General features: G+C 40.8%; 1 protein-coding gene across 5 annotated transcripts in view; it reads right to left on the bottom strand.

Moving 5' to 3' along the window:
* The window catches only part of SEPTIN11 (septin 11), a 117,861-nt gene that overhangs the window by 26,010 nt on the left and 65,184 nt on the right, over positions 1-26,667 (bottom strand). For all 5 annotated transcript variants that reach the window (XM_087935778.1, XM_087935780.1, XM_087935779.1 and 2 more), the window contains exons 4-7: positions 18,109-18,295; positions 10,169-10,330; positions 3,410-3,506; positions 2,336-2,504 (exon numbers count right to left, since the gene is read on the bottom strand). In XM_087935778.1, coding sequence (XP_087791904.1) covers positions 2,336-2,504; positions 3,410-3,506; positions 10,169-10,330; positions 18,109-18,295 — 615 coding nt within the window. The remainder of the gene's footprint in view (positions 1-2,335; positions 2,505-3,409; positions 3,507-10,168; positions 10,331-18,108; positions 18,296-26,667) is intronic.

Raw genomic sequence — 26,667 nt, 5'->3', positions numbered from 1 at the left:
TCGGAAGGCCCGTTTTTCGGCCTTGCAAGACTGCAGAGGCTTCCCTCGAGCCTCAGGGAGGCTGAAAAAGGCCTCACACGGCCCCAAAATCAGCTGGGAGGCGCATGCATACAGTGCAGGTAAGAAGGTATGGGGGATGTTGCGTGCGCAGGGGGGGCAGGGCGCATCGCCTTCTGGGTGCTGGCACGTGAGCACACAATTTTCAGCATGTGAGCCCAAAAAGGTTAGCCACCACTGCCTTACCCAGTTGCCATTTGCCTAACTAGTTTCATTAATGGATACCTTCAGACTGATTCTTCTAAATAAGTACAGTGGCTGTTAAAAAGAGCTCCTTCCTATTTTACTTTGGAATAATTTGAATTCCAGTCCTGGGGCATAAAATCTTCAAGGGAATAAGGAATTTGTATCTGAAGATACCCAATTATCTGAATGATTGAAGAAACATGAAACACTATGCACGTACATCTAATTGGAATCAAGAGCTGTATGTCAGCAATTGAATCCAAGGGGATGGTATAGAATATTCCTTTGCCCAATTAAACAACATTACATCGTTTATTGTGTGAGAACTGTTCGGGGTGAGGGTGGGGGAACATGCTCATAAGAATCTGATTAAACGAATCAGTGGCAGTTAAACAAGAACCAGGGTTTGGCTCCAGACTAGATCCATTAAACAGGACTTGGCAAGCTGTAATGAGGAATTGCTTCACCACATGGTTGAAGAGAAAGAAAACAAGACAGAGTAGGTGGTGAAAGGGAATTCAGAATCATCTGTCACTTGGCAAAATTAGTCAGGTTTTGTTTTGCTAGAGCAAACCAACAAAGCATCTTGTTCAAGTAGATGGTAGACTATATTTTATATGGATATTCATTCTTTGTCAGTCATAATTCCTCCCTCCCTCCCTTCCTTTCCTATATTCTTCCTGTCTTTCTATTTCCTTTCGTCATTCCCATATTCTTCCTTTCTATTTCCTTCCTTCCTATATTCTTCCTGCCTTTCTTCCTCTTTCCTTCCAACCCATATTCTTTCTGCCTTTCTCCTGCTTCCTTTCCCATATTCTTCCTGTCTTTTTCTTTCCTTCCTTTCCTTTCTCTTTCCCCAGTAAGTACTCATACTATTTACATACAACTGTCCCATATAACCATGCTATTAAAAAAAATGCATCATATTTCTTAGACAGGTGCCTTGGCTGGCAAAGCCAACCTTAACTTGAACCCTTTCGTTCATTCATATCATCCATCAAATGGAAAATGTGCATTGTGGAAAGAAAGCGTGAAAAAATATATGAAGAGGGAACTGGCACTTATTCTTATTGTAAAAATTTAGTGCAGAATATCCCAAGCCATTTAACAGTAGCAGAAAGAGAAGTGTAAAATGTAGCAATGAAAACGAAAGAATATTGATGTGGGGAGAGGATAGATTAACAACCAAAAACCTCACTTCCTAGAAGATAAAATTCCATTGTGACTTCTATTGCTGCATAGAACAAGCAGGTCGGGGCAAAATTCATTCCGCCTAAATGAATACTAACTAGTTGCATTTTTAAGTTTCTGTAAGAGCATCTGAATGATGCTTTTCTTTTCACATAGCCAGAGCATAAAATCGTAAATATACTTAATACCTGCATACTATTTTCTATACCAGCTTTTAAACATTTCAGCTGCTTTGTATTTTATCTAGCAATGAGCCACGGTGGCGCAGTGGTTAGAGTGCAATACTGCAAGCTACTTCTGCTGACTGCTGGCTGCCTGCAATTTGGCAGTTCGAATCTCACTAGGCTGAAGGTTGACTCAGCCTCCCATCCTTCCGAGGTGGGAAAAATGAGGACCCAGATTGTTGAGGGCAATAGGCTGACTCTGTAAACTGCTTAGAGAGGGCTGTAAAGCACCGTAAAGCGGTATATAAGTCTAAGGGCTATCGCTAAGCCTCACTGGCACCTCAAAAGTAGGAACATTAGAGGGAGTCCTCAACATATAACTGCTTGCTTAGTAACCATTTGATGTTGCAGTGCACCCCCCCCCAAAAGGCACTTGCTATGTGGTTCCAGAGTTGTGCCCCTTCACAATCACATGATCATCTTTCAGGTGCTCAGCCTGCAACACTGCTTTTTAACCACTTCACCACCAATGGCTCCCAAGACCAATGAGAGCAGTTGGATATACAGGGAGATATTGCAAGAAGCAAAATCTAAAATAGGACGATTTGTATTTTCTTAGCTGCTAGCCTGGATTGGCTCTGAAATTCTAAGATGAGAAGGTTTTGTGCACCTGCTCCCAGCAAACACACCAAACTTCTTTCTGAGTTAGTTTGGAAGCTCACCTGCTCTTTACCTACCTGAATGGTTTGCTGTCAGGATCTGTGTCTTTGAATCCCATCTCTTCTAGTTTGCACCGGCGGTAGAGCTCATAATGTCGGCTATGAGTCTGCTCCCTCAGGTCTTCCATATTCACTCTGATCAGCATTTCACGCAACTTTACAAAATCACAGTGGTTCTCATTTTCAACTATTTTTAAAAAAATCATAAAAATGTGGACATGTAGATCAAGGATATGGCGGAAACCCGATTTCCCCTTTTTTTTCTTAACACAAAAACCTAACTATTTTTCATTTTTAAAAAATCAAAAAATAAATAAATCAGGATTTATTGCCATTATAACTCTATATTTATATAAATCGTGTGATGGCCTTGAGGTGGAGCCCTTGCTTCATAATCAGGAGGCTGTGAGTTCGATCCTAGGTAGAGGCAGATATTTCTCTCTCTGGGCACAATGAGAATGAACAAAACTCCGCACTGGCGACAGGAAGGGAATCCGGCTAGTAAACACTCAGTTCCATTCAGTTGCCCAGACTCTACCCCGTAAGGGATTATGGGGTCATTAAAAGGAGATGAAGATGATATCTCTATAATTATATCTCCAAAAGATTTTTCAAAAGAGCTTAAGTTATTTGATTTCCATTATTTCAGTAATTAACAGTTCTGGAGGTAGAAGAGGCCTTTTGCTTTACAGATATTGAGTTGACTTAAGAATATTCTGAGAATTCATAATGAGCTAGATTGACTGCTCAATCTCCCCTGTGATTCAGAAACTATATTTGTATCCATTGTGATTAATGTGCTAAGTTTATATTCATTTTAATTAATAACTCTTTTATTAACAACAAAGGCAAAACAGTCTAAACAGAACTGGAAACCCCACATGCTGTTACTGAAATTTAAAAGGACATGTTTTCTTGGTGTGCATCAGATACAATTCTCCAGATCTCAGTCGCAACCTTCATGTCTGTTGTTTCGCTTCCTGCTGATACAAGAAATTGCTCGTATAGCTGCCACCTGCCAACCCCGATTTAAAATTTTTTGTTCCCTTGGTACAAAATCATATACAGATTTATCTGTCCCCATCAACATACCTTGGACCACTCCCCATGGATATTGTCTAGCTTTGGCCATTTTATTGCCAATCTTCACTTCTTCGGTGCTGCCAACCACGGCAAATGGGAGATGGACCTGAAATTAGGGTGATGTAAAGAGGTTAGGTATTCCCAAAACTGAATTAAAGCAAACCCCACTCCCTTCTGGCACTGAAGTTACCAAGCTGGGTGATGAAATGTTTGCAAGAAAACAACCAAGCTCAGAGATCACCAAAGAGCCCCACAGGGATAATGAAAGGTACCCTCACTGCTGGGGCTGATCACCTGGGCATGGAGTGACAGGTTCTGCGCCACTCTTGAGGGATCCACTTGGTTGCTGTTTTTGAAATATTTTTTATTAAGCATATTTCATCCTTCACACCACATTTCCAATCTTTACAATGCTTCAGTATCGGTATCACTCATAATTATATAACCTTTATGTATAATATTTACATCTATTCTCTAACCATTCGTACCATGTGTCCCAGATCTTATAGTATTCCGTTTCTCCTTTGTCTTTAAGTTCCATAGTTAATCTATCCATCTCTGCACAATCAAGCACCTTTTTTATCACCATACCTCTGAGGGAGTGTTGTCCTGTTTCCAATTTTGTGCGTAGATAATTTTAGCCACAGTTGTTATGTGGAGTGTAATAAACTGAATTTTCTTACTTAAGTTTCCTTTTATTATACCTAGTAGAAATAATTCCAGGTTCAACTCAATTTTTTGTTTCATAACTTCCTCTATTTCCTTATTAAAATCCAATGTTTCCTGGCTTCTATACACATCCACCACATAGAAAAAAATGTACCTTGTTTGTGCTTACATCTCCAACAATGCCACTTTGAAGGAGCCCAACTCAGTTCTGAAAAGCCAAGCTACTTATTTCCTTTCGCCAAGAAACACTTCCAACCAAACACTAGTCTCCTTTTCTGCCCTTGACCCACGCCTGCATCTAGACATTCATTTTTGGACCTTTAGAGACTCTCTGAATCCAGGTGAAATGATAGGGCACAGTGCTCATCTCCATTTCTTAGTCAAGGGAGCCATTATTGACTGAAGACATTTCCATGATCATGTGGCCAGCATGACTAAATGCCGAAACACATGAAACGCTGTTACCTTCCCAACAAAGTGGTACCTATTTATCTACTTGCATTTGCATGCTTTTGAACTGCTAGGTGGACAGGAGCTGGGGCAAGTATAACAGGAGCTCATCCCATCATGGAGTGTCAGCTTTCCAAATGAGAAGCTCAGCGTCGTCAGCTGACGAGTCTTCACGGCCCTGGTTAAAGTGGTTATAGGACAACCCAAAGTTATTCATCTGGGGCAGAATTCTTAATAGCTGGGTCGTCACTGGAAATTTTAAAGAGATTAAGACAGCCATTTGTCTGAAATGGCATAGGTAACAGATAACAGATAATCAGAGTTGGAAGGGACCTTATAGGTCATCTAGTCTAGCCCCCACCCAAGCGGGAGACCCTACACCATTTCTGACAGATGGCAGCCCAGTCTCTTCTTGAAAGCTTCCAGGGATGAAGCTCTCACAACTTCCAAAGGCAATTCTGTTCTATTGGTTGATTGTTCTCACTGTCAGAAAGTTTCTCCTTATTTCCAGGTTAAATCTCTCCTTGTTCAGTTTCCATCCATTATTCCTTGTCTGACCTTCGGGTGCTTTAGAAAATAGCTCGACCATAAGTAGCACACAGAGCCATTTGTGCTGGCATACGAGTCACAGGCGAACTTACCTCACTGCGCATGTGCGCGCCTCACAGCTGATTATTTTTTTTAGGTTGGTTTGAGGCCTTTTTTGGCCTCCCAAAGGCTTGGAAAAAAGCCTCTGCAAGGCTTTTCAGGACAAATTAAAGGCCTGTTTTGTCACTTCCTGTAATACATATTGCATTCTGAGTGCTGGCAAACAAGTGTGTGCGTGCTGGCGCGCACACAATTTTTGGCACAGGAGCCCAAAAAGGTTAGCCACCACTGGTATAGGGTGTCCTGCCTGAACTAGAGGTTTGGCCTCAAAGATCCCTTCCAACTATGCTGTGCTGTGCTGTGCTGTGCTATTATCTCCAAGGCCTTTTCAACTCTTGTTACCCAGTAGAAAAATCTCACTTTTACTTCAAAGCATTTGTTTAAAAGGTTCAAAGGAGCAGTCCCATGTTTGAGGCAGCTGTTTATTATTATTTTGGAAACGAAAGAGGGAATTCTGCAACCTAATGAATGGCCTCAGACTTGAAAGTGTGGTGTTCTGAATTTGAAGTCATTCAACGTTTTGCACAACCACCCAGAGCAAACATGGTGGCTCTGTGTTCTCCTGCCAAAAACAGTTTCCTCTAAGAAAGAGCTGGGTGGAGAAAAAGGCAACATTCAGGACACAGTGCTGGCTTTTTTGGGGTGTGGGGGGGTGTTTAAAACATATCTGGAATACAGCTGTAGCCTTTGAAGGGGGTGTGTATCAGTGACAGCAGGCTTGACATCAAAACAGCTTCTTCCTCCAGAGTTCATTACAACCCTAACTGCATTATGCAGCAATATCTGGAGAGAGTTAATTACAGCACACTCCACCCCATGGTCTGTTGCATTGAGAGGAGCAAAGAAGAGCAAAGCCCAAGAAAGAAAAATGGCCTGATGATCTGAAAATGGTTCAACGAGCAATGATCAAACATTTTTCAAGCTATCTTTGCTTGTTTAAAACGATCGCGGACAGTTTTTAAGAAGTGGATTCTCAAGGCAGAGAATCCACTTCTGAAATGCTTTGCGCTATTCTGTGCTTCCGAGAAAGACAGCGAGAATTACATCTTTTCTAAGAATATCCAAATTAGGACCTATAACATAAATCATAGGACCCCTCCCATACTCGACCCAAAGGAATTCTGTCACTTCTTTCTTGGAAAAAAAAAGTTCTCCTTTCTTCCTTACGCATCCTTCATTCCATTAAACTTTCACATAGCTGTAAATTATCATGGGAAATATGGTCACTGAATATTTCAACTCAACTTTACAAGCAGCAAAAAAAAAAAAAAAAAAAAGCTGCTTCACCTGCTGTCCTTCAAAATAACCTAAGTAATATCTGTCCCCGGAAAAGGAAGGATGATGAAAACTTCACTTTTAAATGAGTTCAGAGCTCATTGCTCGCTTTTCTTCTACGCTTCAGAATATGCTTGTTCAATTTAAACTCTGACAGTCTATAATACAAGTGAGTGTTGACGTTTCCTAGGAAGTCGGTTATGGTGAATTGAAGGAAGTCAAGGCTTGGCCCACACCACACCCAATTTTATAGCCCTCCACTAAAAGAGGAAGGAAAAGAGGATGTAATAAAAAGCGGCAGAGCCTGTCTGCGTTCCAGCTAGCCAATGCAATATTTGAGGGAGAATCCACAGATCAGCAATCAGAGGAAGCTACATGTATATGCATGAGACAGAGAGGAGAAAAGGAAGGGAGCGAGGGAGGAATAGAATGAAGGAACAACAGGTAAAGGGAAAAGCACCTGCAACCTTCTTCTTCTCAGTAATAAATACTCTATATCAGGCACAGTATTTGTCAAAGGTCACATTAAAAAAAGGAACATTAGAAATTGTAAGCAAATGTAAGTTGCAGAAAGATTGAAGGCAAAGGAGGTCCAGGCAGGGCTTCCAAATCTGAGGGACCGCTTTGGACAAAACTCAACAGCACTTTTTCGTGCGGCTGTTGATAAAAATAGGGTCGCCAACATGATCACCAAAGTCAGATGACGGATAGGGCACAAGAAGAAGGAGAAGAGGAGAGGGAGAAGAGGAAGGAAGAGAAGAAGAGGAAAGAGAAGAAGGAGAGGGAGGAGGAGAAGGAGAAGGAGAAGAAGGAGAAGGAGAAGGAGAAGAAGAAGAAGAAGAAGAAGAAGAAGAAGAAGAAGAAGAAGAAGAAGAAGAAGAAGAAGAAGAAGAAGAAGAAGAAGAAGAAGAAGAAGAAGAAGAAGAAGAAGAAGTAGTCTGTATGCCATATGGTGGAAATGCCAAAGACCATTTGATTTAAAACCTTTCAGAGGATTCTTGCAAATGTCAGAGGCAAAGGTTAAAGTTTGGCTCAGACTGCATTTTTATTTATTCGTTGTTTGATATTTTATCTATTATCTGAACGTAACATTACAGAAAAGAAGGAGACAACCAGTCTTCAGGATTCTTCATATTCCACTACCACATAGATGACTAATGCACATAATTTGGGAGGGTTCTGGGTGGGACTCCACTTGCATGAGTTGCTCGTAAAAATAATAAAGGCGGGATACAAAGAAGTAAATAAAATGTAGGAGGACCTTCCCAATGATGCCTCATGCACCACACCTGGTCTCCACATTGTCTATTTTTTACCTCATAACTTCAATATGTTGTTCACTTGCATACTGAAAGAGAACTGCCGCTGGGGAACCTTTCTGCCTTTTAAAGATGTTTCATTTTGGTTGTCCCTAGTTTATATTAAATTTTTGAGTTTTCTGAAAACTGTTTCGTTGAATCTATTATTCTTTATGAGATCACCTGCCTGGCCTTCTTTGGCAAGATGATATAATTTAATTAGCAAGGTTTGTGACAACACCCAGAAGACAAGATTTGGCCCAAAGCCACTGATTTATTTATTTGAAAGCATGTAATTAATACCTTGCTGAAGTTTCAAAATATACACACGTGTTCTCATTCTCTCTCTCTCTCTCTGTCTCTCTCTCTCTCTCACACACACACACACCCAAAGCCTGATCTGGTCTATAGTTAATTTCCTCCATTTCTTAAGCTTCAAACCAAAACCTCAAAACCACCCTGGAGAGTTGGGAATTTGCAGTAAACAATCCTTCTGCCTAAAGAAGAAGGATTACAAGCATCTCCAGCCTCGCCAAGGAAGCCATAAAATATATATTTGGGGTTTTTCCTCCTTCCGAGATAGTATACATTTTGAAGTGGAGCCCCAAAGGCAGACGAAGTGACATTTGAGTCTTTCTATCTCTGGAGAGTCTTCCAGGTGCTGTTCTCATTCTGCAGTTTTCAGTTCTGAATCGGTTTCTATTTTGAGGAAGTTGGCAACCAGGTCCATTTTCATAAGATTGGGTTAAGAACTGGGCACATTTGTGGGACAATACTTTCCCCCACGATCCGTGGGATGATGGCAACTGGTATTTTTGTGGTCTTTCCTGCTCTCCGTCTGCCTAGGAAAGTGTAAACTTCTGAGCTGCACCGCACGAAAGTACACAGGAATATGACGGCCATGAACTAATTTCAATAACATCTCTTTCAGATAATGAAAACTTCAGGTTACTCCTTCAGGTTTCCCTTTTATACATTTCAGTTACTTTTCTATGAACTCAGAGCAGCTAATGAAAAAGGCTGTTACAGATGTCTTGTCTGAAATGGTACTATAGGGCAGGGGTGTCAAACTCGTGACGACACGTCGGCACATGATGGATCACAGCTTTTCCCTCTTTGCTAAAATGGGGTGGGCGTGGCCAGCATGTGACGGACGTATCCAGCCTCTGGGCCGCAAGTTTGACATCCCTGGTATAGGGTTTCCTGCCTAAGCAGGGGGTTGGACTAGAAGGCCTCCAAGGTCTCTTCCAACTATTCTATTCTATTCTATTCTATTCTATTCTATTCTATTCTATTCTATTCTATTCTATTCTATTCTATTCCTATCCCTATTCTATACTGAGTTCCAAACATCCACTGCTAAGCCGTACAGCTGCTAAGTGAATTTTGCCCCATTACTATGACCTTTCTTGCTACAGGTATCAAGTGACTCACTGCAGTTGTTAAGTTAGTAAAATGGTTGTAAAGTGAAGTCACAAGAGGGGATCGCATGACTCTGGGACACCGCAATGGTCATAAATGAGTCTCAATTGCCATGGGCCTGAATTTGGATCACATGACCAAGGGGATGCTACGGCCTGTGTGAAAAAAGGCCGTAAGTCACTTTTTTCCAGTGTTTCCAGTGCTGTTGTAACTTTGCATGGTCACTAAATAAATGGTTTTAAGTCGAGAACTAGTGTACCCATTTCTTCTGCAAACTGGCCAAATGAATAAGCTCTTCATAGATGGGTCAATCAGTAAATTTTCATAACACTGAATTAATAATGATACTGCCTGTAATGTAATTTGCTGTTTCTTTTCTGTTGACTGTTGATCCTACAACAAGAGTCCCAATCTGTGGGCCGTGGCTTGTTGGCCACTGGGCCGCATGCATACATGTATTCATGCGCACACTCCCCACTTGTGTTAGCGTCAGTGTGAGCACTGCGCAGGTGCTACTGTCATTGTGAGTGCCACGTGGGAGCTACCATCACCCCAAGCGCTGCGGGGGCACTACTGTCGCCATCCTGTTTGCATTCCATGCGCGCTAGCAACCAATTTGTGTCCGTGCTCGTAACCCTGTTCACACATGCGCGCATAAAGGCCCCTGCCCCTCCCCTATTTCCGGGCCATCAACCCAGAAAGGTCAGGGAACTCTGTCCTAAAAGATATCCACTCTGATATCTTCGCAGTCAGTTCTAAATCTGTTTCTTGCACCTGTTGCATTTAGTTTGTTCTTCCTTACGTTTAAGTTTAGTTCCAATTTTTCACCGTGTTCCTTGAGTTTACACATGCACACACATGCACACACATGCACATGGATAGAGTGTGTAAAATTCAAGATGCATGGGCTTCTGAAGTATATATATATATATATAAAATAAAAATGTAATGAAGCAGCCATTTATCCCGAGATGTGTTCAGAAGATGAAAGGAAAGAAAGACTTACGCTCATTGTGGCGTTGATCTCAGCCACCGTCTCTTCATCAGTTGGAAACTGATAGATCTGGACCCCGTTGCTCACCAACTCGCTCATGATTTTGCTTTTGAATTTGTGTAATTCATTTTTGGCAATGGTGTCAGCCTTGGCTATTATTGGGATGATGTTGACCTGCAAAACAAAAGATCGTCATGCTGCATCAGTTCCTGATGATGGTAGAAGAGAAAAGCAAAGCTACCCCAAAATGAGCAGGTAAAAAAAATACAAGGACGTAGATATCAGGCAGTCCTCAATTAACGACTGTAATTGAGTCCCGAATGACGGTTGTAAGTCATGCTAATCACTAAGCAGGTCATAATTCCCAGAGCTGAAATAAAACTAGAGTTGTTTTAACTAAGCGTGTGCTTAATTACGGTCTCAGAAGCCTTGGTCAGAACTAGCATAGAGAGGCATACTGCAGCAAAGATTCCATATACATGGAGATACGGTATAACATGCAATTTGTTTCTCTGTCTGCATTGAAATCTCTCCTCCCCCACATTCAATCAAATCTGGAAGCAAGCCACTTAATTAAACTAGGATGGAAATAATGCTCAGCACTATTATGGCTTACTTAAGAACATAATAGCAGTCCTGCTCGGTCAAGTCAAGACCCATCGTGGCCCAATGTTTTATTTCTCACAGCGTCCAACCAGATGCCTTTTTGGTCCTTACCAGAAGAAAATGAGACATATCCTTCTCCCACCATTGTTCTGGGAACGTATTTCCTCTACTTAGAAGTAACAATAAGTCTTCGAGACTGATGGTCATCCATGAATTCACCCGTACCTCTTTTCAAGCCATCACCAGTTAATTGTTTTAGTATGGAGTCCAAATCTTCCTACTTTAATCTTGTGCCCCAATATTTGTCAAAGAACTACATGCTAGCTTTTGACTGAACTGCACAGTAGATCCTTTTATGAATCAAATCTCTCCTTCACTCTAGGTTACCATCCCAAGATAACAAGCCTTATTTTATTGTGAGTTGTAGTCTCCGCTTGAGTGGAAGTAATTAGCGTACAGCTACATTTTAAAAGGGCATAAAATTACCAGGGGCAGTGATGCCTCTGTGTAAATCTATGGCAGAATTGCACTTAAGACAACAATTCGCATCTTCAGATCTCAAGAAAAAAAACGGCACGCAGCTGAAAAAAGTACAAAAAGTGGCTACCCAATTAGAAATTTGTGGATTTCTTGCTTAAAAAAAGAACGTTAGCAAAGGAAAACACAGTAGCAATATTTACTCTAAAATCATGCATGGCATGAAAAGTTGGTCAGGAAAGATTTCTCTTGCTATATTAAAACTTGGAATCAGCACCAAAAGCAATTATGGGATGACTCAGGATTTCTTTCTTTATATATCAAATATCCAAGTTGGAATTGGTTGCCACTGGGTGTGGCAATGACCACTAGTGTTAGATGTTTTCAGTGGATAAGTGGACAAATTCATAGAGGGTGGGATTATCAACTGTTGATTGGTTAAACCAGTGGTTGCCAACCAGTGGGGAGGGGATCACTGGTGGTCCACGGGAAAATTTTGGTGGTCTGCAGAGAAATGTCACCCCCAAAGCAATTAATCCAGGCTGTGCGGGAACACAAGGCTGCGCCACCCACATGGCCCATGGGAACGTAAGGCTTGCATTGCATGCATTGCGAACAATATGAGGTAGCGAGGGAGGGCGGAAAGGGCGGATGGTGGGGAACTTGCCCCACACGCGTTGCCTGGCCACCGGGCTGCTTCTTTCCATTTCTTTCTTCTTCTGCTTTTGGCTGCATTCAGGGAAAGCAGCAAAAGTCTTTCTTTCTCTCCCCAAACTCCGCCAGAAATGAGTATTTGGGACCCTGCAAGGCATCCTGCTCCAAGAGGTTGCACAAGTCTCACAAAAACTCATTTCTGGCGGAGTTTGGGGGAGAGAAAGAAAGACTTCTGCTGCTTCTGCTACTTTCCTTGCACGAAGCCAAAAGTCTCTCATTCTTTTCCCCGAGAATGGAGCTGGAGACGGTATCCTGCGATCCAGTGGTGGGATTCAAATTTTTTTACTACTGGTTCTATAGGTATGGCTTGGTGGGCATCGCATGGTAAGGATACTGTAAAATCTCCAGCCAGAGGTGATATTTGCCAGTTCTCCGAACTACTCAAAATTTCCACTACTGGTTCTCCAGAATTGGTGAGAACCTGCGGAATACCACCTCTGCTGCGGTCCCAAATAAAGAATGATCGATCAGTAGGAAAACAGGGTGGGGAATTTTCCTACAGACTTTTTTTGGGATTTTCCCAGGGTCTCTGGTCCACGGGATTTAAAATTATGAGTTTGGTGGTCCCTGAGGTCCAAAAGGTTGTCGGCCCCTGGGTTAAACTGATTGGTTAAATTTGTACACTTCCAGACTCCTAATGGCTCTGAATGGCTCACGTAAAAACACAGAAAAAAACCAATATAACAATCCACTTAGGAAAAACAAGGAACAGAAAATATTAACAATATCAGAATATTAGAACAAAATTCACATCTTCCTTGTAGGCGGTTAGACCATCTAAGCCAAAAAACTGAGCAAAGTTACTAATTTTAGAGGTTGTATGGTATATTAATTCAAGGATTTGTTTATCAAAAGGATTAATACCTTCTCATCCTGTTTGTGAGTTTCCTTATTATAGCCCTCTGATTATTTTATAATAAAGAATACTGAACTAGACTGATATTAGATTTAACCCCATAAGGCTTTTGGTAGAGTTTTATGTTCTTAAATGTATTTGCGTCAATACTTATTTAATTCATAGTTAAGCTGTCAAATTTGGATGATGCAATTTGCATTATAAAATGAACTAGGATCCTATCAGACACACTTTAAATTTTTAACACTATTCACGATTGAACAAACTACTCATTTCCGGCCTAGTCATTTATTCTAAAAATTCCAAATAATGGCAGCAAATAAGGTCCACTAATTTGCATTTTGCACCACTGCAGCATCCCCATGGTCATGTGATTAAAACTCAGGTGCTTGGCAACTGGTTCATACTTATGACCGTCGCTATGTCCCCCAAGGTCATGTGATCAGCATTTGTGACCTTCTGACAAGCAAAGTCAACGGGGAAGCCAGATTCATTTAACAACTGTGTTACTAACTTAACAACAGCAGTGATTCATTTCACAAATGTAGCAAGAAATATGGGGGCAAGACTCGCTTAATAAATGTCCTGCTTAGCAACACAAATGTTGGACTCAATTGTGGCCATAAATCAAGGACTACGTATATAGAAGACAGCTGCCTATAAAGTAAGTAGAATAACACAATTTCCTATTTCCTCTCTCTATAGCATATGCTTTATACAGGAAATATTATATGCCTTATAAACTAATAGCAACTATTTTAAAGGAAGGAGATAAGAATCTCTGTGAAAGTAAATTCCAAGAATTGTTCAACTGCATCAAGGTTCATATGCTAAGTTTAAGTTTTTCCCCCCACAAAGCATAGGAAATACTAATCACTTCTTGCCTGTGTTTCCACACCAGAAATCAACAAGAGAAGAAAACTTTCCACTTTGTTTCTTATAACCACTCCAAAGGGGGCCCAGGACACAAACTGAGATTTTGTGCAAGCTTTTTTCAACTAATTACTAAATCCAAACAAATAATTAAAAAAAAAGATTTTGGCATGCTGCTTATCTCATAAAGTAATTTCCAAATATAATCAACACATACTTGCTGGGAAATTGAAGCCATTACAACTTGGCAGCACATCCCATTTGAATCTGTGTTGCTTTTCCAAATTAAACACAGGATGTTTTGCCTCCCAGACTCACTTGAGGTGGGCAGCTGTATGAATTGAATAAATAAATAAAAATATATTGATGTGACATGATGCACCTTTTAATTATAATTCTGAGTATGTTGGTAGAAAGCAACACTGCACTTTGGAACATTTTTCTTCAGGTCTATCAGGTGCTAAGCCTCCCCTGGCCTTTAATATATTTCAGAAATTATTTTTTGTAAATTAAAGCGTCAGTCCAGTTGCCAGGATCATTTTTTTAATTTTGAAGAATACCTTTGGGAACACAAGCACCTGCAGGGTGGCAAATAAACAAACACCTCTCACAATGACACAGCTTAGGATTGGCATCCAGTGCCAGGAAACAAGTAAGAAAGTTCGTGTTGTGATGTCATAATTCATGTTTTGCCATTTTTTTTCCTCCATCATCAAGAACCGTATGTGGCTCAAAGAAAGACAATAAATGGATAATTTGTAAATGGCTAGCTCTCAACCACTGCCAAATTGTCCCCTCTTCCCCCCCCCCCAATGTTTGCAAACGTTCTTAAAATTTCACAGGTAATTATTAATCAAATTCCAAATGTAATTGTTGATCATAGTCTCAAGTTCTTGGATGGCCTATCAGCCCCAAAGTTGGAGAACTCTGCCTTATTATATATTCTCTCACGTGGATTTATACAAATTTCACAGTGGGTGTCAGACGTTACAACCTACATTATTTGTTGAAGTGGAAGAAAGAATACAAAAGAAGCTAAATGAAGAACAGAGGATATAAAGTTCCTTCTATCTAAAACTAATGTTTTTTTAACTTTGGTAACCTTAAGATGTGTGGACTTCAACTCCCAGAATTCCTCAGCTAGCCATGTTAAAGCCCAAACTTCTTAAAGTTGCCACATCGGGGAAAGTAATCTAAACAGAATGTCATGAAACAGGTGGTGGAACATAATAAGAAATTAAACAGTACTTAGAGAAGTCCTTTACATCAGGGGTCTCCAACCTTGGTAACGTTAAGCCTGGAGGACTTCAACTCCCAGAATTCCCCAGCCAGCAACCCCTGCTTTGCATTATATAAACTTGTATGGAGAGAATGTGGGTGATATTTATTTGAATTCTCCTCCCCAAATTTATGAACTTTCTTTTCAGAGTTTTTCCCTCCCAGAGAAAGCATAAAAAGAACGTTCCCCTACATTTCATGACTTTTTTAATGGTTTTTAAAAAAACATCCACCTCACCTTTTGGAACCAAATTTTATATGTTGAGAATTCCATAATTTAAATGTTGTGTGAAGAAGTAATCGCTTTTGCCTGCTGTTTGCAAAAAGCTGAGGTGAACATTCAGGAATCTGGGAGGGAGGAAAAAATACCCCCCCCTTTTTTTCTTCCAATATGTCATTTAGAGAGAAATTTTAAAAAGAGAAAGAAGGAAACCAAGATGGGTCATCGCTTCAGAGTGCAGAAAAGACTGTATTTTTGAACGTTTAAAACACACCAACAAAATTTCAGAGCATGTCAGACAAAATTGCTCGAATTAAACAGATAAATGGATAATCAGAGTTGGAAGGGACCTTGTAGGTCATCTAGTCCAACCGTCCTGCCCAAGCGGGAGACCCTACACTATTTCTGACAAATGGCAGTTCAATCTCTTCTTGAAAGTCTGAACTGATGGCGCTCCCACAACTTTTTTTAAAAGTTTGGTTTGTCAATTGCTTACAAGATAATAGGTATCAGTGAAAACATAGTTATGAATACATGGATACATATAAGAAAAAGAAAAGAAACAATAGGACAGGGACGGTAGGCACATTGGTGCATTTATGCGCACCCCCTACAGACCTCTTAGGAAAGGGGTGAGGTCAATAGTAGACAGTCTAAGGTTAAAGTTTTTGGGGTTTGGGGAAGAAACCACAGAGTCAGGTAGAGTATTCCAGACATTGACCACTCTTGCTGAAGTCGTATTTCCTGCAGTCAAGTTTGGTGTGGTTTACCTTGAGTTTGTATCTATTGTTTGCTCTTGTATTGTTATGGTTGAAGTATTCATTGACAGGTAGGACATTGCAACGTATGATTTTATATACTATACTTAGATCAGACCGAAGGTGGCGTAGTTCTAGGTTTTCTAGGTCTAGAATTTCAAGTCTGGTGGCATAAGGTATTCTGCAATGAGAACTCTTCTTGTGAAATATGTGTTAATATCAGATACATAATGTGGGTTCCAGACTGATGAGCTGTATTCGAATATTGGTCTAGCAAATGTTTTGTATGCTCTAGTTAGTAGTGTAATATTACCAGAGAAAAAGCTACGTAAGATTAGGTTAACAACTCTTAATGCCTTGTTGGCTTTGTAGTTACAGTGGGCTCTAGCACTTAGATCTAAGATCCTTGACAGTCTGGATCATCATCAAGGTCTTGACTATTCAGCTTGTATTTTATTTTCTGATTATTATTTTTTTGCCAATATGTAAGACAGAGCACTTATTTTTTGAGATTTGAAGTTGCCATTTGTTTGACCATTCTGATACATAGTCGAGGTCTTTTTGAAGGGTAGCAGTACTGTCTGTGGTGTTGAATAGCTTTACTTCGTCAGTGAAGAGAATGCAGTTACTCTTAATATGATCACAGAGGTCATTTATGTAGAGTATGAAGAGAGTTGGTCCTAAAACACTGCCTTGGGGGACACCACTATTGACAGGTACAGAATTTGATAGGACACTCCCAATTTTGACCATTTGTTGTCTGTTTGACAGGAATGCTTCTATCCAGTTATGCAGTTGCCCAGAGATACCATAAGATTTTAGTTTTAGGAGTAGTTTATCGTGTACCACTGAATCAAAGGCTTTACAGAAGTCTATGTAGATTGTGTCTATTGCTTTGCCCTGATCGAGTTGTGTAGTCTATATGTTTTTGCAGTGTAAGAGTTGCAGATTACAGGATAGTTTTTTTCTGAAACCAAATTGTTTATTAGAGAGTAGGTTGTTTGTCCCTAAGTGGAGGATAATGGATTGGTTAATAATTAAATCCTTGATTGATTACAGGTGACTTCCGAGGGCAACTTCTGTTCCATTGGTTGATTGCTCTCATTGTCAGAAAGTTTCTCCTTATCTCCAGGTTAAATCTCTCCTTGTTCAGTTTCCATCCATTATTCCTTGTCTGGCCTAAAGGCGCTTTAGAAAATAGCTTGACCCCTTCTTCTCTATGGCAGCCCCTCAGATATTGGAAGACTGCGATCATGTCTCCCCTGGTCCTTCTCTTCACTAGACTAGCCATGCCCAGTTCCTGCAACCGTTCTTCATATGTTTTAATCTCCAGTCCCCTAATCATCCTGGTTGCTCTTCTAATGTATTTTTTCTAGAGTCTCAACATCTTTTTTATAGTGTGGTGACCAAAACTGGATTCAATATTCTAGGTGTGGTCTTACTAAGGCTTTATAGAATGGTATTAGTTACCTCACTTGATCTCAATTGTATCTCTCTGTTAATGCAATTTAGGATTGCATTAGCTTTTTTGGCTGCTGCTGCACACTGCTGGCTCCTATTTAGCTGGTTGTCCACTAAGATTCCAAGATCCCTCTCACAGTTACTGCTATTGAGCCTGGTTTCACCCTGTCTATATGTGTACTTTTGGTTTTTCTTGCCTAAGTGTAGAATTCAATCCTAGTCAGACATCATCCTTAGTATAGGTTCAGTGGGAATGTCTCACTCTTTTATCTGGAAATAGTTTGAACCTGAGAAAATGGACAGGGTCTTCATGACTTCCCCTGCTTCTTAGATACACACCTTTCCTAGCTAGTTAAGGCTGCCTGACAGGGGACATGTGGTTTCTGGGGATGGTTAATTCATCCTTGAGAGAAGGGCATGTCCCTTTACCTTTTAAGGAGGCACTGGCTCACCCCCTCCTCAAAAACTGAATCTCAGATTCTGCCTCACCTTCCAATTTCCATCCCCATTTCGGAAAAACAAGGATCTTCCCTTGGCAACTTTAAGACTTGTGGACTTCAACTCCCATTTCCTCAGCTTCACCGGCTGAATTCTCTGGGAGTTGAAGTCCACAAGTCTTAAAGTTGCCAAGGTGGGAGACCCCTGATCTAGATAACAATGTGATGATAAAATAAGAACTGAGATCCTATCTCATCCAGGTGAACAGTACCTTGCTGTCGAGCTTCTTCATGGTGACCAGATCAAGGGACTTCAGTGAGTGCCCAGTCGGGGCAATGAAATATAAACAGGCGTGGATCCTGGTGTCGTGATAATTAAACAGGGATCGTTTGATCTTCAGCTCTTCCTGCAAGTAGGCCTCGAATTGAGCATCTATGTATTCCACAATGGGCTTGTAGCTGAAACAAAAAGAATTCAGATTCAGATCAGCAACAATTGCCACTGTTAACAGACTTTCAACAAACAGGTGGGGTTTGACTGCAGCAAAGTTAAAGCAGAATTATTTACTCCTTGTGGTTTAGGATTATAAAAGGTGTTGAACTGGATTCAACCTTCTCTACTACCCATCCATCTTGAATAACTATAGCAAACAGATCAGAAGGATGGCAAGCTGGCCCAGTTTGCTCAAATTGTACACACGTGGTTCTCAACTTACATCTGGTCACTCAGCAACCATTCAAAATTATGACGGACCTCCCCAAGGGTACTTATGACCTGGTCCAAAGTTCCAGTGGCCACCACTGTACCAATCATGTGATGGCATTTTGGGCACTTGGCAAACTGGCCGATATTTATAGCCATCTGCAATATCCCATTTTATAATGTTTTTTTTTTTTGTTGCTGAAAACTGGCATTTATTTTTGGCAAAACTGCCCCATAGTGAACAATTGGTTCCTTTTAACGTCTGTGGTATTTGCTTAACAACGGCCATCAAGCTGTAAAAATGTGATCTGGTCACGTGACAATGCGATTTACAATTGTCATGACCATAATGGATATGTTCCATTACAGTTTGAAATAGAGGATTACTTGTATTTGTGACTCTGAGCATCCCACATGGGGACATTTAAATATGATCTACATATTATGCTAATCATGTGACATTTAAATATGATTTACATATTATGTTAATCATAGTTGCTCAACAACAGGTGGTATCATCTTATTGTCAGGTACAAGAAGTCAGAAACCAGGATAAAGTTCAAAAGAAACCAGGATAGGTAACAATAGCAACTTCTTATAAAGAAAATTTATATAAAATGTTTTATAGATGGTGTTTACCACCTGCTAAGTTAGCTAAAATGTTTAAAAATATGTCTACCAAATGCTGGACATGTAATCAAAAGACGGCCACATTTTATCATATGTGGTGGATTTGTGATAAAACAAAAAAATGTTGGGCAAAGATACACAGGTGGCTAGAAAGGATGATAGGGAAACCTGTAGATTTTAAACCTGAATTGTTTTTATTAGGTATAATATCAGAAAAATTAGATAAGTATGTGTTTAATATTACAAGTTGTAACAGCAGTGAGAACTATATTCACACAACATTGGAAAAATGAAGAAACACTGCGAGATGAAAAGTTAATTAAGAAGATACTACTAGACTATGCAGAAATAGATAGATTGACATTGAAAATTAAGCAGAAAGAAGACACAGAATACTATCAAACATGGAATTTATTCTACCAGTGGTTGGAAAAAAGGGGTGGAGATTAAGATTAATATTGTTAAACAAATTAAATACCCAGACAACATGTTTATTAAGCACTTAGAAATGTAATTAATAAAAATAATCAATTAAAAATTGATTAGGATAGAACAGGGGTACCCAATAATCAATTAAAAATTGGGATAGGATAGAACAAGGGAACCCAACCTTTGGGCCATAGCCCAGTGCCAGGCTGCAGCCTATTGCGAACTGGGCTGTGGAAGTGCTAGGCAAGGATTAGAGGATAGAGTTCAAGAGTGCTACAAGTTTATTTCATGGTAGCGATACATAAGAATCTGAACTACTAATGATCAAGGCAAACTGGCACCGGAAAAGAGTCAAAAAGACATTAAGGAGGGCTGGATTTAGGCCTCTTATGGAGGTGCAGAGATTCCAAACTAATGGTGTGTTTGATACCTCCCTCTGGCCCAGTTTGGTCATCTCCCACATCTAGCATTGTGCTGTTTCTGAACAACTTTTTACACAGTTCGTGAGCACGTATGTATACTTAAGGAGGCAGTGAACTATTCTTTTTCATGAACTTTTTTTTGGGGGGGAGGAGGGGGCGCGACAGCTGGCTCTTCAACCGAGGATGAACACTATGTAACTAAAGAGCTCCTAATGAGCCGCAGGATTCTCTGATTCAGGGTCTGTTTATCAGGGCATCTCGTTGGAATTTGAATAATAATAATAAAAAAAAAACTGCCAGCATCTTCTGACAGCTGTTCCCAATCTCCCTCACATCAGCATTAAACAAGGATGAAACTTTACACTGAGGGAACGAAGAGGGCTTATAGCGAATTCCAAGTTTGAAGATAAGGAAGGTTTTATAGAACGCAGCTGAAATTATAATAGAAGCTGACACAGCACAAAACAGGGGAATAAATCCATGTGGCTGGGTTGTTCCTTCTTGGACCTCATCTTGTGGTTAGAAATATTTAAATCTGAATAAGCAACAATTTTGGACACTGCCCTATCCACAGTCCAAAGTCAGATCTTCCATAGCCTCAGTCAACTCATTGGCTTGTAAGAGCTTAACCTATTCTGGACATTAGGCCCAACTCACCCATTCAAATCCACCTTGCTCCTGCAGCAACTATACAGGTAGTTCTTGATTTACAACAGTTTCATTTAATGACCATTCAAATTTACAACAGCACTGAAGAAAAGCAACGTATGCCCGTTTTTCACACTTACAACCATTGTAGCACTTTTGTGGTTACATGATCAAAATTCAGACAACTGGCCCATATTTATGACAGTTGCAGTGTCCCAGAGTCACAAGAAGAGCAGGGGAGGTATGGCACTCCCAAATTAGGAATTATATTATAGTGCAGCCTCCTTACTCTGGTTGAAAGAGTGGGTAAATCTGTCGAATAAAAGGATCTTATTTTCAGAAGGCCATGATTTACGGAGGGGACGGCATGCATTTTTATGGGACACTGGCAAAATTAAGCAGAAGTATTTCCACAGGCATATAATTAGAGATTCCTTATTGGCTAATTGGAACAAAATTTTAAAAAAAATTACTTAAAAATCCCAATTTGGATCTCAACGATGGAGGCGATGATACATCGAAACAATCTAGATCTTAATAAAATGATAAAATACAAAGACCTTCTTGATGCGCAAGGAACTTTAAAATCATGGCAAGATCTCGGAGTGCCCACAACTTCTGAAAGCAAACTGTTCCACTGGTTGATTGTCCTCACTGTTAGGAAATTCCTCTTTAATTCTAGGTTGCTTCTCTCCTTGATTAGTTTCCATCCATGGCTTCTTGCCCTACCTTCTGGTGCTTTAGAGAATAACCTGACTCCTTCTTCTTTGTGACAGCATCTCAAATACTGGAACACTGCTGTCATATCTCCCCTAGTCCTTCTTTTTACTAGACATACCCAATTCCTGCAACCATTCTTCCTAGGTTTTAGCCTTCAGCCTCCTTTTTGCACTCTTTCCAGACTCTCAGGGAGCCTGATAGAAATTCTGATCATGGGCATAGAAGGTTCTTGTGAAAGCAACTAGACAACAGACAACAGCAGATACCGTGTGAACCCAGGATCCAGTGAAATCCAGCGATTATTACATGATCCAGTATTCAATGCAATTATAATGAAAAAGCTGATTTGCTCACATAGTATTCCTTATTCCAAAGTATGTGTGTATTGGAGAAACATGGTAAGCCGATGGCAGAAAAAGAAAGAATGCTAAATTTCACAGAGGAATGAAACTATAAAGGCAGGATGTGTTAAGGGTCACCCATGCTATTTTATACACATATACACCCAGAGAGAGACTTCCACTCATCAGTTTCCCATTCTGTTTCCACGGTCTTAAAATGACGCATCTTGAATTTCTTTTTTTTTTTCTCCCCCAAACCACACATTCCATGAATTCCTTGTGAAAGATTATTCCCTATTTAGGAAAAATCAAGACAGAATGGTCAAAATAGCCCGGCTGTTAGCTAAAATCAACTCACCCACCCAACGTTTCAAGTAATCTATAAACTTTCAAATCCATGTGAAACAAATCCAGAATTCACAGGTTTTCCCACAGTGTGTTTGTGTGGAAGTAATCTTTTTCTTTACACCAGAATGGTCTAGTATAAAGACAAGCAAAGGGAGAGATTTCAAATTGTGGGTCACTGGACACATGAAAACAATTTTTAAAAAATGGTTCCAGCTCACCATATGTGGGATGAACTTGCTTATCTAGCTGCACTGCAAATCTTATTCACTTTTCACTAAATATAATCTACACAAGACCCTTTTATCAGAGACGGAAGAAGGATGACAGCAAGTCCCAATCTTTCCTTCGGCAGCCCACAAACCTCACTTCTTTGAGAAGAATGGTACAAGTACTCCTTGTTCTGACCCAAATCCTTTTCCAGTAAAACAAACACGAACCAAAGGGAACAGAAACCTTTTAATGATTCTTACAAATCCCCAGTTAAAAGGCTGCTGCAAACTAATTAACTTTGATAAGCACAAACCTTGCCAAAACTGTGCGAAGCTGCCAAGAATAACAGATAAGGTTACCTAGAGATATTTTACAACACAGGAGTCTTCAAATACCAACTTAAGATACTGCAATGTCCACGAGGCTAGAGTTTCAAAACGTCTTTGCTTCCTACAAAAAATGTCTGCTCCACAGCTGGCTTTTATCTTCTGGAAGGAGGAGCCATTACCCTGCAGCCTTATTCCTAAGTCGCCTGTGCTGTTGTAACTGTTCTCTCCTGTGAGCAGCCCTGCGCGCACTTGGCACAGGCTCCTCGTCGCTGCTGCCAGCCCGCACAATCTCTGAAGGCACCAGTCCACTCCCTGATGGTCCTGGCCCCTCACCTGAGTCCTCACTCTCCTCAGCCGCCCACACCTACTGCCGGCTAACCACAACACTCCTTGGTTTATAAATGATCGCTTAGTGACTGTTCAAAGTTACAAGATATCCCCCAAAAAGATAACTTAATTTATCACCATTGCTTGAAATGAATATTTTATTCTTGCCAGTTTAAACCTAAACTGGTTTTGCAACAGTCTGTTAGCTGGCAGTCACTGAGACCTGGCTGAATTGTGGTCAGGTTGAAAGTTAAGGGATGTGTCTTAGGTGTCAGTCTCTCTATGGAGGTAGTCTTCGACTTACAATAGTTCATTTAGTGACCGTTCAAAGTTACAACAGCACTGTAAAAGGTGACTTATGACCATTTTACATATCTATGACTGATGCAGCATCCCCATAGTCACGCGATCAAAATTTGGACACCTGGCTACTGTCTCATATTTATGACAGTCGCAGTATCCGGGGGTCATGTGATCCCTTTTTGTGGCCTTCTGACAAGCAAAGTCAACAGGGAGGCCAGATTCACTTAACAACCATGTGACTAACTTAACAACTGCATGATCCGGTCAACAGCGGTGGCAAGAAAGCTTGTAAAATGGGGCAAAAATCATTTAACAACTGTCTCGCTTAGCAACAAAATGTGGGGTTCGATTGTGGTTGTAAGTTAAGGACTACCTCTAACGAACCTTCCTGCTACTTCCCCTTCCCCTCCCCAACAAGAGATAGCAATGGCAATAGGACTTAGACTTATATACCACTTTATAGTGCTTTCCAGCCCTCTCTAAGCTGTTTACAGAGTCAGCCTATTGTCCCCAATAATCTGGGTCCTCATTTTACCGACCTCAGAAGGATGGAAGGCTGAGTCAACCTTGAGCTGGATCGAACTGCTAGCAGTCAGCAGAGTTAGCCTGCAGTACTGCACTCTAACTACTGAGCCACCATGGCTCAGGGACAATATATATCACATCCAATGCAGCCTTACTGCCTTCTAGAATTGACGCAATTAGCCAATTTGCCTTCTTGAAAAACTGAAGGCTTTTCCATAAAGGATTCAATTGCCATCTTTGATTAGCAGCTTTTGGACCCCATAGTTGTTGTTGTTTTAAGCAACTATGATTAACTGTGGTTGCCAGCTTTGGCTAATGTTTATTTGAAACAAGCCTTCAATTGTGTCAAGGCATATTGGGATAGCAGCTTGCTTATTTATATCACCTTCAGAGGGTGCCTTTTTAACAAAGAAGATCTTAACAGATGAAGGAAAGCTCGCGGCAAACCCTTCCCGAATTAAATCACATGCAAAGCAGACAAGAAATGGCAAGGTATTTTTCCTTTTGAATAACTGATCTCTCTTTCTCTTTGGCTCTCTGTCTATCAGTCTGTCCTTTCTCTTGGCTTGAAAGTATCTATACTGCTTCCCAAAAGATCCCTTCCAGCAGGCAGGGATTGTCCCTTGGTGTCCAAGTTTGATGCATTCATTAAAATCTCCAATCCTCAGAATGGAAAAAAAAAAATAGCATTTCAAGATCAGTTATTGGCCTCCAAAGCAAAATGAAGGTCTTCCCCAAACTCGAGGACTGTTAAAAGAACTACTGCTTCCTACTAAAAGAATTAGTCAAAAGAGATAAACAGAAGAAGAAGTTGAGAAACGTCAGCAAGGTTTGAGAAGGTATTCCGACTTGCATTCACGGTGGACCTTTAGGAGAAAACTGATACATGTCTCATGTTTCCCCCAAAATATGACCTACCTCAAAAGTAAGCCCTAGCTTGATTTTTTTTACACGTGTGCCCAATATAAAACCTACCCCCCAAAATAAGCCCTAATTAAGATCCTTGCCCCACTCCAGGCTGCACGGGTAAAAATTAAGCTAGGGTGGGGCATGGAGCTGCCCTACTACTTACTTTTGGACAGTTGCAGCCAGGCCTCGCACGCCCCGACACCTGCCTTGTTGGCCCATTTCTTCTGCAGCCGGCAAGGCTTTCCGATATCAGCTGCAGAGGCCTTCAGGAAAGTCTTGCCAGCTGCAGAAGTTGTTTCTGAAGGCCTCTGACAGCAAAAAGTGCCCAGGGACAATGCAGGCAAGTGAGGTGAGTCAGTGGACAACATCCCCCCAAAATAAGACCTGGTGCCTTTTTTGGTGGCAAATAAATATAAGACAGGGTCTTATTTTCGGGGAAACACGGCGCTTGCTTTACAGCTGATCAAAGCTATGAGGTTTGTAGGTTGTAAGATCATGTGGGCTGACCCATTTTATGACCATCACGACTTACAACCACAGTGGGCAGGCTCCGTTACAGATGTGGGCCGAGGATGACCTGTATCCTTAAAACATTTACTGTATACTTAAAACATTTAGTCACCTTCATTTAGTGACCATTCAAAGTTACAACAGCCCTGAAAAGGTGACTTATGACTGTTTTTCACGCTTTTGACCATTGCAGCATCCCCATGGTCATGGGATCAAAATTCAGATGCTTGGCTCATATTTATGACAGTTGCAGTATCCTGGGGTCACATGATCCCCTTTTGCGACCTTCTGACCAGCAAAGTCAACGGGAAAGCCAGATTCACTTAATGACCATATTACTAACTTAACCACTGCAGTGATTCCCTTAACAACTGTGGCAAGCAAAGCCGTAAAAGGGAACAAAACTCACTTAACAAATGTCACACTTAGCAACAGAAATGTTGGACTCAACTGTGGTTGTAAGTTGAGGACAACCTGTGTACGAATAAGAAAAAAAAATGCTTTCTTTTTCTGTTCTCCTCCAATAAATAGAGTCAAAGCCCCAGGTGCTTTGAATGAATATATAAAAAAGAATAAAGTCACAAAATAACAACAACAACAACAATAACAACAACAACAACAATAATAATGGTGGAAAGGGCCTCCTTTAAATCAGTGAATAGTGTACAGTGTTCCTACTCCCACACCATTCAGAGCGGGGAAAAGTCCAGAAAGTCCAGAAGAAGAAACTCTGGATAAGGAAGTCTAGAAAAAGCACCTTTGGGATAACCATGACCTGGATGACTGTGAATCCCTCCAGACTTTTAGCTGTGCAATTTGGGATGAACACCCTCGGAATTGTATGGGAGTAGGAAGGGATTTCCAGAAGAAAAAACTGCAGACTATAAGAAACTTTAGCCCTTCTCGGGTGACCCTGAGGACACGGATAAATCTCCAAGTGGCCTCAAGGACTCTCTAAAAGAATGCAAATGACCAGCTGTCTGCAAGGAATATCAATCCTTCCATTCTTCACCATCCAGTCAGAGAGCTGAAGAAGCTTCTTGGATGAGAAGCGAAACGTCTTCAAAAAGAAAAAAAGAACAAACTCCAGTTACCTCCTGAAAAAGCACCTTTGGGACAACCATGGCCTGGATGGCTGAGAATCTCTACAGACTTTTAACTACACAATTTGGGGTAAATACCCTTTGAATGGGGTGGGAGTAGGAAGGAATTTCCAGTGGAAAAACATTTGCAGACTACAGGACCCATTAGCACCACTCAGGTGACCCTGAGGACACAGATACATTTCCAAGTGACCTCAATGTCCCTCTAAAAGGATGCAAATGACCAGCTGTCTGCAAGGAATATCAACCCTTCCATTTCCACCTATCCTGTCAAGAGCTGAAGAAGCTTCTTGGATGAGAAGGGAAACGCCTTCAAAAGGAAAGAAAAGAACAAGAGAGTCCAGTTACCTCCTGAAAAAAGCACCTTTGGGTCA

Source organism: Pseudonaja textilis, chromosome 6, assembly GCF_049901715.1.
Source record: "Pseudonaja textilis isolate UNSWEBS1 chromosome 6, rPseTex1.2, whole genome shotgun sequence".
Lineage (NCBI taxonomy): Eukaryota > Metazoa > Chordata > Lepidosauria > Squamata > Elapidae > Pseudonaja > Pseudonaja textilis.
This window is presented reverse-complemented; position numbering and strand designations above follow the sequence as displayed.